This window comes from Diorhabda sublineata, chromosome 4, assembly GCF_026230105.1.
Source record: "Diorhabda sublineata isolate icDioSubl1.1 chromosome 4, icDioSubl1.1, whole genome shotgun sequence".
NCBI classification, from domain to species: Eukaryota; Metazoa; Arthropoda; class Insecta; order Coleoptera; family Chrysomelidae; genus Diorhabda; species Diorhabda sublineata.
The window spans coordinates 29,110,643-29,128,054 of record NC_079477.1 but is presented as its reverse complement, the minus strand read 5'-3'; the positions used below and the strand labels follow the sequence as shown (position 1 = coordinate 29,128,054).

At 33.6% G+C, this 17,412-nt stretch overlaps 1 protein-coding gene across 1 annotated transcript in view; it reads right to left on the bottom strand.

Annotated features, from left to right (window-relative positions):
• Nucleotides 1-9: 9 nt before the first annotated feature.
• The window catches only part of LOC130443269 (kelch-like protein 26), a 31,127-nt gene continuing 13,724 nt past the window's right edge, over nt 10-17,412 (bottom strand). The window contains exons 2-8 of the mRNA XM_056777823.1: nt 8,895-9,039; nt 8,446-8,574; nt 7,876-8,052; nt 5,243-5,894; nt 4,705-4,978; nt 2,416-2,619; nt 10-334 (exon numbers count right to left, since the gene is read on the bottom strand). Of these exons, the coding sequence (XP_056633801.1) occupies nt 71-334; nt 2,416-2,619; nt 4,705-4,978; nt 5,243-5,894; nt 7,876-8,052; nt 8,446-8,574; nt 8,895-9,012 (1,818 nt within the window). The 5' untranslated portion in view covers nt 9,013-9,039 and the 3' untranslated portion in view covers nt 10-70. The remainder of the gene's footprint in view (nt 335-2,415; nt 2,620-4,704; nt 4,979-5,242; nt 5,895-7,875; nt 8,053-8,445; nt 8,575-8,894; nt 9,040-17,412) is intronic.

Below are 17,412 nucleotides of genomic sequence, written 5' to 3'. Positions count from 1 at the left end.
GAAAAAATATTTACAAAATAAATATATTCTTTATTTCTTAAACAAGGAAATTATATATAAAAAAATTGGATCACGTCGTCGTTTCTGGTGCAGCTAATACTTCCATGTCATCTCGACATTTGGGAATGTAAAGGGTGGCACAAGTATGTTCCCAAATATCTTGGGGATACTTATCTTCAATAGTCCATATACCGGTATCTATATCGTAGACTTCTATCGCCGCTGTATCTTTATCAAAGACATCATCGCTGCTGAAGCCACCCACAAAATAAATTTTTTTATCCACACATACTATACCGGCGTGGTAGCGAGGGGTGGGTACTTTTGTTACTATCTGAAACAATGTAATATTCTAGTTTTTTGTGATGTAATTTGAACTTGGAATTATACAAGATTTTTCGAAAACGAGTTCAAATGATGTATATTTTGTACACTATTATAGGTTGACAACTAAGTACTTTCGCTATTTACTGATATAGAGCGTTGCTTTATTTTTTTAATAACATATATTTGTGCTGTACTTGAGTTGAAAAATTGAAAAAAATTCATTTAACACAAAGAATCAACAATTGCGATATGCATTTTAAACGAAATGAAACCGACCCTTTCTTGAAAAGGATCATCACTGAAAACTGGGTCTTCTACAGTAACATCAGGGAACAAACACAATGAACCAGCACAAACCACATCGAAAGCTGAAAAACAACAAAAAAAGCTCATGCTGTCAATTTGGTGGGAATACAAAAGTGTTGTATTTTTTTAAAGAAAAGCGGCCAAAATTGTCAGATCGGAAAGGTTTAGTGCTCCACCATAGTAATACAATGCCTCACACATCTTTGACAACTCGTGGGAAACTATTGGAGCTTGGTTAGGTTGCCATATCCCCCACACAGCCCTAATCTGGCATCATCTGATTATCATTTATTTCAAGAATTCTTTGAATGATCAAACTTTCAAAAATGACGATGACCTTCAATCCCACCTGGTTCAGTTTTTTGCAGATAAGGACCAGAAATCTTATGAGCGCGGAATTGTGAGGCTGAAAGAGAAATGGCAAAAGGTCATTGAGCAAAATGGAAAATATATAATTGATTAAACACTATTCTTTGTTAAATTTTTGTTTTATTTTATATCACAAATTCGAAATTACTTTGTCGCCAACCCAAAATTATAAGAAAAATAACCAAAAAGGTATCCAGATGTTCCAATTATTTATACCCTTGACAACTTGCATTCGAAGGTATGATGTTAAATAATTATGCGAATTTTTCAAAGTACTCAAGGTTTCATGATGGTTTGCGATGGAACTTAATTGGTTAATTTTTAACAACTGACAAGTCTCCTAAAAAATATTTGACAATTCAGTTCGGTGATTATATGCCGTGGGTGTGAGACCTATAAACTATTAAAATTACCTGTTTGCGATTGCTCGGTTTCCTTTTTATCTTCATTTCCTAACCTATTTACTGTTATATTTTTTATTCTCTCTCAACACTTCCAAACATGCAATTATATTTAAAGTTATCTCCCTAACTAAATTTAAAATATTCTTATGGTGCTCCGCTTAAACTTTATTTCAATTATATCTAATTCATTTAAATATTAATTAAGACGCTCAAGATTTTCTCTGAAGTCATGAGAGATAATGAATTAATAAAATGGTCTTATCTCACTCTATCTTCTCAGTCACTTTTTCTACCGACGACAACAATACCATATAAGATTGACGATTAACACAGTACAGCTTACTAATTTGAGTATGTGTACCTCAGCAGTAACACCATTTCCTACTACTACTACCACTGGCACTACGGCCCTCAAAGAGTCTCGGCCTCGTTCACCACATTCCTCCAACGCTCGGCGTCTCCACCCTCTCCCGAAGATCCTATACAGACAGTGGCCTAGTCATCTGGTCTGGTCCTGGTCCTTTTGACTTCTGTCACCAGGCTGGGATCTTCATAGAGCCAGTAGAACTCGGTGTTTTGACGACTAAGTCACACGTTCTGCTCCCACACTGCTCCATATATTCGTCGTAAGATCTTTCGCCCTTCGTGGCTGTCCAACACCCAGGTCTCGCTAGACTACATGGCAAACCAAGTGAACGAATTTTTTTCTCAAAATTAAATTAAAAATACCAACGGCCAAATTTTGATAGGCAACCTGGTAAATATATATTTCTCTAATTATAAATTTGTCGATGAGCGCACTAATCCTGCAGCCGGATCTTAGACTTTATACTTTTACAGACATACGAAGACAACAAAGTTAACAGTTGTAATTTTATAAGAACGTCAACATTTCAAGTAGAAAGTTATAAATCTTGATTTTTTATCAAATGATTGTTTCCTGAATAATAAAATAGACCAAAAAATTCATAAAATATTTTCAAGTAATATTTTACTTTTATTAAATTACCTTCCAACTATCATCTTCCACGTCATAGGCATCTATCGTATCCACTAATGTTCTTGCTCTCGTATCACTATCCTCCGTCCATCCTCCACATACATATAAATATTTTCCAATATTCAACATAACGTGATCCGCTCGTGATTTCAACATAGGAGTACACAACTGCCATTTTTCCAAATTTAGGTTGTAACAATACATATGATTGCTCTGAAAATAAATTGAAATTTATTTTAAAAATATAGGCTTAAATAATTGTTGAAAATGGTAGAAATCAGGTCGACAAAGCACAATAAAGCGTCCATACACTAGTCGAAAAGTTGATTATCAGAAAAATATAGAGTAGACTCGCTCAACATTCATCAATGTCGGTTTCGGCGAGCAAGTCAAAGGACTCTGTGGGTGCATTCCACTAAGCACTCACCACCACGATCTTCCCCAAACCAGTTAGTCTGAAGCGTTATAATCTTAATGGCCTACAAGGCGTTTTGAGAGATGAGATAAATATTAACGAATGGTAAAATAGAAAAAATAAAACGTAAGCTTGTAGAGGTTATGTTATAATATATCAGTTATTGAACTTTTTAAGTGGAGTGTATAATTGATTTACATTACAGTAAAAAGAGTATTTTAAGCACCGTGAACGCTTAGTGGAATGCACAATATATGAGACGAAGTTCAAACACGAATCGTTTGATTACAATACTCGGCTCACTTCAATTTTTACATTGCAATCATTCAATATCTTCTTTTTCCACATTTTTTAAAATCTATCTTTGTATTACGAGTATGTACGTAGTTATAATGTGGGAGTTCTCCGCAAGGTTGCACGAGTATGTGGACATGCGCTTCGAACTTCAGTTAACTTCGTCACAACCCGGAAGTGAATAAAGATAAAATAGTCTCAACAATCAAAGTGGAAGCTTATGTAAAAACAAATAATTGTACATTTCCCAGTTGTCAGCCAAACTCTTTTGAGATCATTTCTATATTCACTATAGATTCCGAGGAACCAAAAGATCAATTCTGAGGTTCACTGCATATTTTACTCTTTTATTTCCTTAAAGGAAAGATCTGGTCGGCCTATTGAAGTTGATGAAGACCAAATCAAAGTCATAATTGAGAATAATCGTCATATAACTGTTCGAGAGGTTACGCAGGGGCTTCATGGATAGCGCACAACAATTAAAAAACACTTAAAATGTCTTGGGCTAGTTGAGAAGAGTTATATTTGGGTACCTCACGAATTGAAAAAAATTAAACAAAGAATCAACACTCGCCATATACACCTTAAACGAAATTAAACCGACCCTTTCTTTAAAATAATCATCACTGGTGATAAAAAATGGGTCTTGTACAGCAACATCGTTAGAAAATGATCATGGAGCAAACACGATGAACCAGCATAAACCACATCGAACAGCTGAAAAACAACAAAAAAAGCTTAAGCTGTCAATTTGATGGGATTACAAAGGTGTTGGATTTGTTGAGCTGCTTCCAAAAAACCAAACGATAAATTCTGATGTTTTCTGTCAACAATTAATGAAACTTGATAAAGCAATCAAAGAAAAACGGCCAGAATTGTCAAATTGGAAAGGTTCAGTGATCCGCCATGATAATACAATGCCTCACACATCTGTGGCAGCTCGTGGGAAATTATTGGAGTTTGGCTGATCTGGCACCACCTGATTACCATTTATTTCGGAGTTTGCAAAATTCTTTGATTGGTCAAACTTTCAAAAATGACGATGACCTCCAATCCCGCCTGGTTCAGTTTTTTGCTGATAAGGACCAGAAATTTAATGAGCGCGAAATCATGAAGCTGAAAGAGAGGTGGCAAAAGATCAATGAACAAAATGGAAAATATATAATTAATTAAAAACTATTTTTTGTAAACTTTTGTTTTATTTTATATTACAAAACCGAAATTACTTTGTCGCCCAATAATAATAAAAACTTTACCTTAGTTTAAAAGTAGTACATTATTGAAATTTTCTGTACTCAAAATAATGTCTTTTTATAATTCTGTGAAAATTGTCAAGGATCAAGATGTCTTTTAATAAGTCTTTGCTGAGAAAATATTCAAGGATCTTACACGAAACCTTGATCTCAAATTATAAAGTTAAAATTTTAATAATAAAAAATGTAATTTAAATAATTGTGAATTAATGTATTGATTTTCAGAAGTCAATAGAAGTCGATAGCAGATGAATAGCCTACCGGAGGCAAATTTTTTAAATACTCCACTGATCGAAACTATATTCAGGATTCCAGATTTTATTATGTCGTACTAACCTGTACATTGTCTCTGTCGATACCACCACTTATAAACAGCTTTAAATTATAACTATTTTCATAACCGGCACCTGCATGTTGAGTAACATAAATGGGTAAAGGTTGGATCATATACCAGGAATCTAACAGAGGATTATAACATTCACAAGTACTGATGTCGTATTCATCAGCTTCACTCGCACCTCCAACAGCGTATAATAAATCCCCAACGACGTTAAGACTGAAACGACATCTTTCTATTTTCATTGGAGCCATTGTTGACCATTTGTTGCATCTACAAGTTGTAATAAAAACAATTTTATTTCTTACAAACTTCTTAATTTGCATTTTTGTACACTTTAACTATCATCTATTCACATCTATGGAATGAGGTGAACGTGATTTTAATTATTTATTAACAGACATCGATTTTATGAAATTTTCTTCTACAAATTCGAGTTTTATCTGCCAACTTCCCAAATATTATTTGAAGATATAGTCAGAGACCATAACTTCAAATAATATTTTGTATATACCTATAAAAACGATAAGTACTTACCTAGGGGTGTATTTAAAACCAAAAGGATGAATATTTTCTTGTAAACTTTGATTAAAACACCCCCCAACTATATATAGTTCATTATTAAACACAGCTGTACCGAAATTACACTGCTCAACGTGAGGTATTGAAGTTAAATGTTTCCATTTTCGTTCCGAAGCGAAACAATAAGTAATTTCGTTGGTGATGCCACTCATACCGAATCCACCTATTTTAAGTACTGCCATTTCCATTCCTCGTGAATTCAATAGAGAGGAATTCAAACGAGATTCTTCGTTAGTTGTTTGTCTATATACTTCTTGAAGAATGATTTTGTACAGTTGCCATTCACATTTACGGTCCTCGAACATTTTATCAAGGATATTATCAAGTTTCCTTCTGGATATTTCGATGAAATGGATGTAACGGATTATGCGGACGGCGTAGTTCAATCGAATATGTAACTCGTTGTTGTCGACGTGGAAAAACCAAGCCAAAACTATCCTCAGTACATCGGCTTCTGAACAATCGACAGGAAAATCACAGGCAAGCAAATTTTCCAACTGTTGGGGTGTCAGTCTGTAAAACTCTGTGCTATTTGAAAATTCCAGCAGATGGCTACTCATATATCTATAAACTTTCATCCTTAACTGGGTAAGAGAGTAGGTTTCAGCTGTAAAAAAAATATTGTTAATAATTTTTGGAATATAAACAAAATGTTTTTCTTTAATTTCTAAATCGTCTTGATTTTAAGTCTCTTTGAAAATAAAAGAAAAAACTCATTTTATAACAGAGGTTACTAAAAATCAAAAGGAATTAGAAACATAATCAAAATGTTTTTTAGTTAGATAAAATGTACAACTTCCTTCTTCGTAATGATTTAAAAGGGGTATAAAAATATGTTTATTCAATGTTTTTATGAATCCTATAAAAATTAGATTAGAATTTTTAATAATGGGGGACAACTTTTGTCTCAAAGTCCTTAAATCTGTTTTCATAGTAGATACCAAAAAAATTATATTTCAAAATTATTCACAAACATACTGTATCTTCCATAAAACCAAACTCCTAAAATTATTCATCAGGTATTTCATTTCAAGATGCCCTATCTAAGATTAATTGAAAATAATATAGGGTGAGACAAAATACAAACTCCATTTAATGTAATTTGATTTTCTAATATAAATTTAATAATATGAAAAATTATTCAAATTGTATTGGATTAAGGATTACTTCAGTAATTAAGTGGACTATTTTTCTTTATATTTCCTATTTACTTCCTCTTTTGACATATTTTAGTTACAACCATTAAGAAATTTAATTTAGTTTCTTCGATATGAAGTTTTGTTATAAGTATTGAAAACAGTTTTTGAAAACTCAAAATAGAGATTTAATAAACGATTTGTCTCAAGTTATATAAAATACAATATAAATTACGTTATTCATCATCATGTGACTGAGTACAATATTAAGTTAATTGATGAAGTCTCACAAAACGGGGACTTATTTTTATAATTGTTGAGAGTACTACATTTATATTTGTGCGCATGTGTGTTGTGCGGAGAGCGCATGATCTCGAGTGGAAGAGCTTATGCGCAAGATCCATGCCTTGACAAACCCTAACATAGACCATACCAAAAAGTAGTTCAACTTGTATGTAAATTTCGGTAACACAAAATTAGTTCTGCCACATACCAATCGTGACATTAGTGTAATGAAAATGTGTCATTACTGTCAATGTGTCATTCCTCTCAATTTCTGAGTTCCCACCACATTTCTTTCCGTTTTCGGTACACAGATAGATATTATATAGAGGTAGAAATGTAATTAAAATGTTTGAATAGAGAATATATATTTCGTAGCATACAATCAGCATTTGTTTTAGAGCCAGGTAGGGAGCATAGCCCTAGACGACGAAGGATCGTACTCGAAATAACTGTAAAATTAACAGCTAAGTATTCTTTCCTTTGTTCAGTTGAAAATGTATGTAAATATTATTTTGTAAATAAACGTATCCCAGTTCAAAAGTGATTTTTTATTTAGGAAACTGAGAAATCGGAACTGGATGAAAATGAATAACATAGAATATTGTAGATTTGTTGTAATTTTAAATGAGCCGCGAAAATAGATTAATTCTGCCACCTACCATCGAGAGCACTGAAATCGAAAATACTCTATGTTGTTTCCACTGAATAACAACTGAGTTTGCATTTTTTTCTTAGGGTTCTCTGGGCCCCAGTTCTATGTAAGATGTTCTATTGTACATTTGAACAGGCAATAAAGCCTTCTTTATTAGAAGTGATTTGTTTGATTAACCATGATAACCACGTACCTTAACAATAATTCACTATTTCTGTTATAAGGGTGGTCACAAAAGTTGATTTAGTGTAAATTATTCAAATTCTTTGTGAGTCATTTAATTATATGATATGTGGTTCCCATAATAGATATTCACATTTTATAAAATTCATGCATAGAGTCGAAAACGTATCCGACTGTTTTGTTTATTTGATTATTTGATTTGCCAATGCTAGTAAAGCATCATTACGACATAGAGTGAATAGAATGCTTTAACTACATGTTTTATTTTACTAATATATTTTAATTTAAATGTTGACTTTTTGAAATCCGTGAATTATCAAAAAGTTACTTACCTATTGTAGCAATATCAACACAATTGTCTATATCTATTTGAGTCTGTAGATATGACGAGCAAGCCTGTATGACAGCAACCATTTGAACATGTGATGCTGCTTCCAAAACATCCTGAACATTGGCTAAGTTTAAGGTTAGGCGTGTGGTGTAAGCATAATCTAGAAGTTGATGAAAACCTAGAAGAAACTAACTGTTAAAAAACTATAGTTTGTTCAGACTATTTAGTATTTTTGCTATAGCAATTAGAACTAGTTTACATTTCTGTGTATATTAGAATTACACATTGTTCAGGTACGAAATTACCTAAATAGAGAAAGGTACATTTTAAAGAACTCTGCAATAAAAGCTTGGAAGGATTGCAGACTGGCATTTTGCAGTGACAAGAAGAAGATATTGGAAGAATGCTAAAAAACCTGAAGATAGGTTGAATCTTTAAGTTATCAGCTTCTAGATAATAAATACAGTCTAAAGAGATCACTGGACACGTCAATTTTTATAGGTTTACATGGTGCCTAATGGTACTTGACTGAATTTATAAAAAGATAAATAATTTCGAGATACTTACTCACCTTTTGCAGTGATTCCGTTTAGACAAATTTCATTCTGGGTGGCTTCCAACATATTGTCTGTGAACATGGCTCTGAAGTAATCGCTGCATGCTGCTAATACTGCTTTGTGGGCTTGGAAAGCACATCCTTCTAAAATTTAAAAATAAATGCTCTTCACACAGAAAGTGACAAACAGTTTGATTTGATTCAATTTTCGAATGATTATTTGATATTTATTAAAACATTGCAATAATCAGATTAATTAATATGTCTACATTTTTAATTAAATATTAAAAATAGAAATGCTAATTTACTCAATTTAGGTCACACACTTTATATTATATAATTTAAATCTGCTAATAACGATGTAAGAATTTGATAGAAATGTCAGTCAGTTAATAATCGATTGGAAAATGTAGCCCAAGCGTTTGCATTTCTCAAGTTCCTAGAAAATGTCAAAATATACATACCAATGACTAGAGTGATATCAAGTAGTTCACCTTTGTTTCGCAAAGAGTTAAGTCCTTCTAATAAACGAGATTGATGTGAAGGATGTTCATAGAAGATACATTGGAGCATCCTGGGCATGACTGAATTACACAAATTTCACCATAACTGAAATAAATAGATATATATAAAAACGAAAATGTGACTGACGTTTTTTATTTTAACCTATATAGATTGCATTTTTTAAAACTATCCACTTTTTTGTCTATCTTTTGATACATAGTTCGATATAGATTCGAAAAAGGTAGAATTGAAGTAATCACAAGCAACCGGTAGTGTGCATGGTTGCGGATCTTAAGGGGTAACTTTCGAAAAGAAGTAAGCGCGTCAAATCAATCATCTCTTATTTTTCAAATGGATATCGAAGATAGGAGTTATTTACAAACATGTGGGAGATATTTATATAATTATCGACTAGCTTAGCAGCTTCTACAAAGAACGATCCTGGCAGGTCGATATCGACGATCACACATCAGAAAGGTTTGAGGTTAACGCTGGATACATCTTGTTACTTACTCTCTTTCTCATGTACATCAACGATTTAATCGATGAAATTACAGACCCGATCTATAACTTCACCGAAGATGTCGTCGTTGAAATCAGCCGCCCCAATAAACTCGGCGACTCCAAATCCATGGGCAGCAACAGATCACCTCCATCAATACCTATCTTGAAAATATTCTGGAGTGGAAGCAATCTGATTGAGTTTAATACAGCAAAGACCCAGACTGCTGTTTTGACTCAGAAAATTGGAACTGCGGCTCAGGATTTGGTCCTGTCTAGACATAAAATAACACCATCACCGCAAATTCGCTTGTTGGGTGTTGAAGTTGGATGCAATATCCCCTGGCATAATTACATAGCGGATTTAGTTATTGTAGCTTCACAACAATATGGAGTTCTCTTTAAGACCGAAACGCTACATATACTTCGCAACAATTCCTAATCCTCTTTGTCCATCTTTGGAGTTTTGCTCACAAATTTGGAGCTCGGCTTCCAAGCACATTCTGAAGAGGCTCGACTCAATAAAGAAGAGAGCAGTTCGAGTGACCATAAACTTGGACAGCTTAGAGCATAGAAGAAAGCTCGCCGACCTGATTTTGTTTTACTGATATTACCGTAGCAGATGCTCGTTCGAGCTGTCAAACGTAATCCCACCTAGAGCAGTATCAGCAAGACCTACTCGACAGGAAGACATGGCTCATGAATACTGAGTGCGCTCAGAAATGCAAGCATGTGGAATTAGCTACCAAGGCATGTCTTTCCCGAACACTACAACCTACAGAAGTTCAAGATCAATATCTACAGGTACCTCCACGCAGCAAGCACCACTCGAACAACTCGAGTGCAATAGGGTTTACCTTCTTGAGCTTGCTTTTTACATAAAAAACCATGACCCTCGACCCATCAAAGTTTTCAAAACCAGCACCCGGAGCCTCGTCAATCAAAAAACGATAAATAATTGCCGATGCTCCTTATTTATGTCAGTTAATGGTAAGAAAGATACAAGTGAAGTTTGGAAATATTCAAAATACATTTCGATAGGATCCAAAGTAGTGATGCAATTTTATGGTGTGTACAGAAAATAATCAGTTTATACCGTAGGGATGAAAGTGACAACCCTCGTAATAGTTTAGTGTAGATTGGGCTCAGAAGTGAATGAAACTCGCATTTTCAATGTAGGTTGTATCATTCCTAATATTTATAAATAGTAAGAACGATGCAAACAGTGCAAACATGTAAATCTGATTATTATATGAAAGCATCCGTCACCATTCTAGTTGGTACGAGCCTTAAAAGTGACTTTTTCATCTTGTGGCTACTCACTGCTTGTTATTTGTTCAAAAAATCATCCTATTCTTAAAACAAACATAAACATTTAAATAAGCAATATAAAATATTTTATTTTCAATTTTTATTAGTAATTTGTCCTTGACAAAAGAGGATTGTACGAAAACTGGTTATTATACACAAAATATATGCATTTTGTATGACTCCTATTGGAAATATAAGTAATATACATGGAAATGGTCTTGACACGATAAAGAAAAATATATTTTCTGAATTTTCAAAAAAGACCTATTCGTGTAACGAAAAAAGGAAAGAAAAATCTAAATACGATAGTAAGCGCACCGGATCTAACCTGATCGAATCGATAGCATCGACGTATTTCACGATCCCGAAAGAGCAATGAAAACAATAGAAATAAATGAAAAGCAATTTTATTCCAACAAAAATTTAGTCACTTTCCTCATCCTCTTCCATTGAAGGTCGATCATTCTTTCTAGAATACAAAAATTTTATATCTACAATGATTGCATCGAATGAATCCACATTTTTTCGCCGGACTCGCCGTCTCCAGAGAAATTCACAAAGATACAGGTCCAAGTTACTTCTGATTCCCCCCTCGATATTCTTCTTCTTATGTGCCTCCAGCTGGATTCAATATTTTGGGTGTAGGCCTTTGTTTCAGGGTTAACAAAGTGCTCTTGATGGTTGGATATTTCTGCTCCTACTTACCTGCGAACGAAATTACCGCGATTTTCAATCTTGCGAGGTCGCGGGAATTTTAAAAATTTCGACGTCAGCTGTAAAATTTCATTGGTGTCTTTCGGAAGTTTAGCTATAGTTTTATTTTGTTTTATTTGATCAATTAAATCGAAGATGTTTCCAGTTCCGTTATATTTTCATTCTATTTCAAATTTTGTTTTGTTAAAAAGCCATGTTGTCAACTTTCACTTTTAAAATTAATGATTAGAATAGCGAACATTCCATAACACCAAGGACTCTTCCACGAGGAATAGGACGCTCTATTTTTATTCAGCCCACACAATTTTGCTATTGGGTTTTGGTTCAACTAAATTGTCTACAAAGGGCCATATTATCGGAATTTTGGGGGATCTATGTTAAAACAATTTAATATTGTCTCTAAACTTTAAGAAGGTATCGACGCAGATGTAGAGGTAGTTTCCATACAATACTCACTTTCATAGAAAACAAAAGGGGATTTTTGATGCTTCTGAAGAAGCTGGTAGAAGAATACAGAAGGATCGCAAGAGAATAATTAAGAGGAAGAGACTAGACTTAAGACCTATTTATTAAGGAAAGGGATTTAAAAGAAGCATTTTCATATACAGAAATTACACATTTGTGCATTACAAAAAATATAAATATTTAATAGATGGTATTCATTTTTAAACGGTCTTTTTTCATTATTAAACAATTTTTTATTTTCCTCAATTTATGACGTGGCACACCTAATCGGCCCAGGACGTCAAATTTTATAATACGCCAATGAATGAGTATACATAATATACAGGGTCTTTCAAAAAAGGTGATCCGTCACTAGGATCGATAGAAAACTGAAAAATATTTGGGGTTTGCTCAGTAAAAAATTTTCGTTAAATTGAAAGTTAACAATTATGGATACTCACCAATTGGGGGCCTTTACTGATTAGACTGGAATTTTGTGAAACGTTACAGTGCCAATTTTTTAAATCATTTTAAAATGTATCCGTTCTATCGATGGGGTCTCATGTAAGCGACAAGAAATTTTCAATTCACATAATGTTTACTAATTAATAATAATGAATAATTTATAACTTCATCAATACTTTATACCAGCATCGGTTCATCATCATCATCTATCAGCCATCTTCCATCCACTGCTGGATATAGGCCTCCTCTAGTTTAAACCATCTGTCTCTATCTTGAGCTGTATGTATCCAATTTCCTACAATTTTCTTTACATCGTCACTCCATCTTGTTGGCGGCCTGCCTCTACTTCTCTTATCCATTCTTGGCCTCCACTCCAATATTCTTGGAGTGGAGGCTCCAATATTGGAGCATCGGTTATCACTTCATAATTTTCAAATCAAAATATTCCGAAAACGGTACATAGTATGGTGTAAAATTAAATGATGTAGGTTCACTTGAAATTTTGCTTAATAAATCTAATATACATATAATATTTTTCAGTTTTCCATCTATCCTAGAAACGGGATCATCTTTTTTGAAACACCCTGTACATTATATATTTTCTTATTTTCATAAAACTCAGTTTAGGTAATTTTTCGAATTAAACTAATATTTATTTCTTAAATTTCTTATTTCTTAGACTATTTGATATGTTTATGTTTCTAGATCTTCTTGATTTTAGGTGTCTTCTGTTTGAAAATTAGTTTTTTCAATAATTTTAGAAAGATAGATAAAAATGACGACTTTTCGACGTCAATTTTTTAGAAACATAAACTAATATTTATTTTAGCACTTTGTTTTGAATACTTATAACCCGTTCCATTTAACTGTACAATATAATAATTGAATGGTAATTAATACTCAAGTATTCGTATGTGATATAACAGTAAAATAAAAAGAAACAACTAGCAATGTTATAAAAACATGAAGGTATTGAGATTCGAATATCGTATTATTACAATGTAACAAGTGAAACGTGTAAATAAAAAATTAATTACGAGTACATTAACCCAAATACGGAAGATGTCTCTGGATAAATTAATTTGTATACTAACCTTTACGGCGAAAGGACAGATCAAATAAATGGTTTGTGAAAAAGTAAGGAACGTTCCTTGGTACATCAGGACCCAGGGGATCTACCGAGAGATGGATTAGAAAAATAATCAAGATATAGTAGACAACACCACAAGGAGAACATTAGAAGAACTTAGGATTCACTCCAAAATTTAGAGAAGTGAGCTAAGAGTAGGGAAGACATTTAAGAACGGCGCTAATACTTGGATTGAAAATCCTCTAGGATTAATATTTCTCGGAATCTCGTTCTCAAATAAATTTCCCATTTTGTACCATCCTTTATAAGACCGAGATAACATCTAAAATATGATCAGTAATGAAGATACTAACATTAGAAGAAAAAAATAAATTTAAGTTTAAGTAATTTTTATAGAAATGCATTATAAAATGAAATTTTGGTATAAATCTTGATACACTCAGTCCTTAAGAATTATTTGTAATGTCCAAAATGTTCCACTCCCAGGGACAGAGAGTAAATTTTGGGTCGTAAGAAAGGCCAGACCAGGCAGAACTATTATTTTTTCGGTTTGCTCTTGATAAGTTCCCGCTGCGCCCCTAGCGCTCGATTCCAACACATACGCATAGTTTTTCCAATATCAATTGCAGAAAACAACTATGCGAGGATCAATCAATATTTCATAAATACGCCGACACTCATACCAAATTAAGAAATGAAAAATAATATTTAATCCCCGTATAACATTCGGTAAACATCTAACAAACCATCAGTCCACGTGGACTCAACATTTCCACTGTTTACCAATGAAAACATCGAATCGTAAACATAAATGCATTTCTATTAGCCGAAATATTTCGGCTTGAAAGTCTACCACAAGCATTGGCGTGGCTTGGTGGGATTAATTTAATTCATAAATTTCTTTAAATAAATTTAAATAAGTCTTTACACCATGGGCGAATGAAGACAATGAAATATAATGAAATTTAATAATAAAGATTTAGATATACAAACACAGCAAGTTATTTTAAATATATTTGAATGTTTAAAGAAGGAACATATTCAGCAACCTGATAATGTAATCATAATAAGAATAGCTGAATTAACTAAATTAAATTCTACTAGAGTTAATGTGGGCAAACGTAAAATCAGAATTACGAAAATGTAATCAATCTCCATAACTGAGTAAAGAGGTTTATTTTCCTATATGGTTTTTGCTTTGAAATTTCGTTTTCTAGAAAAAAAAATGAATGGGGTACAAAAAGGGCTCAGTTCATGTCTGGTACCCGTTTAAACCAAGCTCCCTTACAGGCAGGTACAGTTTACTCGTTTATTTACGTTTTATAATCTAATATTCATTTGTAGCAAGTCAACGACGTATAGTATAATAATGATTTTTTATAAGTTCCAAGTAGGTCTACAATTAAGTGCATCTGTCTGAATAACGGCGTATAACGCCGAACAATTTATAATGATTCGATTGCCTTTTAACGAATTCATTCATTTGGAGTCTCATTCATTTGTGTATTGTGTAGTTGTGAATAATCTTTGCAAATATTTTCGAATAATTCATACTTAAACGCAATTTATAATATGCTACCTTCCTTAAGGCCGCTTCACATGATGAAATACAACATGCAATGCAATGCAAGACGCAATATTTCTTCAATCAAAAGCATGCGCAGGTCAACTTCAGCTGATTGTTTAAAAAAAAATTCGCACTTGTAACATTATCGAATCGAAATTCTAGGAGAAGTCTAATTCCTTTTCGCGTAACAATCATTCGGTCCATCAGGCACAAAGAGCGAGGCAGCGGCAGATATCATTATTGCCTGTCCTCCTTTTTCTTGATCATTTCAATGTTCAATTTACTTATGGAATTTTTGTGGTTGAGTAGCCATGATCTACGACGTGCAATATTAATCTATGAAATATTTTGACTGCTGAACAAATTGCATGCAATTTCTTGCAAGTTGTCTTGCACCATGTCAAGCTACCTTTATTCAAAACTATAACCGTAACCATAACAAGTAGTGCAGGGTATTACTTTATAAAGACCGAAGTAGCTCTTAAAAAATAGATTTTTATTCCAAAATATTAGATAATTGTTCTACCAACTCCAAGGTCCTTGTGTTTCATTTTATCACCCTAAATGAAATAAAGTAGGCCTGTACATAGCATTGCTCTAGCTAGGGTACCCAGAACATCTAAAAGGGCAATTATGGAAGCTTACACACATGCACATTACACCGATTCTAAATTAGTTATCAAGGGATTCGGAAAACATGTGAATGGGATTAAATTTGTCTAAAAATAAGGAATATTAACTCACATGACTCGTACTACCGTAGAATCAGACACAAAGAATCGGTTAATTAGAATTGAAAACAGACGACAGTGATGTAACGAATTTGAATCAAAAGCAAGGAAGTGATTATACGGATAAATGGAAAAAGAAATAATAATAATGAAATAAGTCATTGATTGTCCATGGTCTTGGTAGATAATAAATCCGAAGTGTCAATGGAGCGTTTAGTCTTTTATATTTAACCTCGATTCAGAAGAGTAACGATTTCATCGACGAATTACGGATGGATGAATTGTATAAATTGGGATGACATCATCAAAACGTGTATTATAAAGTTCATTGTACAACATCATCTGTCTCTTGAGTGGTATATAAAATCTTTTAACCTGTGTACCATAATATTCAAAGAAAAAGTTTCTTTATTATATAGTAGTTGTATTCGTGAAGGAGCAAAAATTACGGTTAAAGTGTAAAATAATAAACGATTCCTCTTCAATCAGCTGTGCCCTAATCTTAAATTAAATTAGGTTACATTGGAATTAGATACAATAATAACTGATAGAATTTTTTTATATTGGAGTTCAAATCCCCAAAAATCGACGCAATGATTCTGCCTGCAGATGGAACTTTCTTTGCTTTCTTTGGAGTTCTCTCTTATCAGAGCTTTGTTTTGATATTCTTTTATTTTGGGTGTGAAGTGATGGACCCACATTACATCCATAGTTATGAAATGGCGCAAAAATTTTGCTTTATCATTGTAAAACATTGCCAAGCACTCGATGGAAACATCTTCAAAGCTTTGTTCCATTGGGAGCAAACGCGTCAGTTAATATGAGATGTACCGCACTCCAAATGCCTACTATGTCTTCTAATTAACGCACTTTTAGTCGACGATCATCCAATACCGCTTTTGGATTTTCTTCAACATTTCTTCTCAGGTTGTACGGCCTCGTTTAAACTCTGTTACCCAATATTTTGCTGTTGATAACGAAGGACCAGCACCCAGAGTAGAGTCTTGTTAAACTTTTTTATGGGTTGGGCTAATGCCTTTCAAATAAAACTATTGTAACGTTTACTACTGATGGCTGCCAAACAAATACTGAATAACGTTGCGTCTTCAAACTTGAAACATATCCCATGTAGGAGCCCCCAGACTTGAATGACCGGGCTTAGCTTGGGCCAACGTTGGGAAACCCGGCCTTGGCAAACCAAAAATGGCCCAAGTCTAGTGAAGTCTGGATAACTTAGCTCTGGCTATTCTATAGTCAGCTAAGCCTGTCAAAACTCTATGTAACCTTACCTAGGCCATCCCATATTCGCCTGGCTGAACTCTGGGTAACTCGACCTCGGCCATCATTTTACTAATATTTTTGTCTATATTAATTAGTAGAGTGCATTATATAGAAATTATAGAGAAATTTCTCATAAAACTCTAATTTTATTAATATATTAAAAAACTTTACAAGTAACCAGCCTAGCCCAGGGTTGTAGACCCGTCTTGGGTTTATCTAGGCAACCAGGCCTGGTCCAGGCTTGCAAGCTAAGCGAGGAACATTGTTATCATCCCAGAATCCCATCAAGTCTAGGCCAATAATGACTTCCAAGCTAGGGTCAGAGTTGTACATACTTGTCCCAAGTCTGCGCCTATACTGAGCTCATCGTAAAA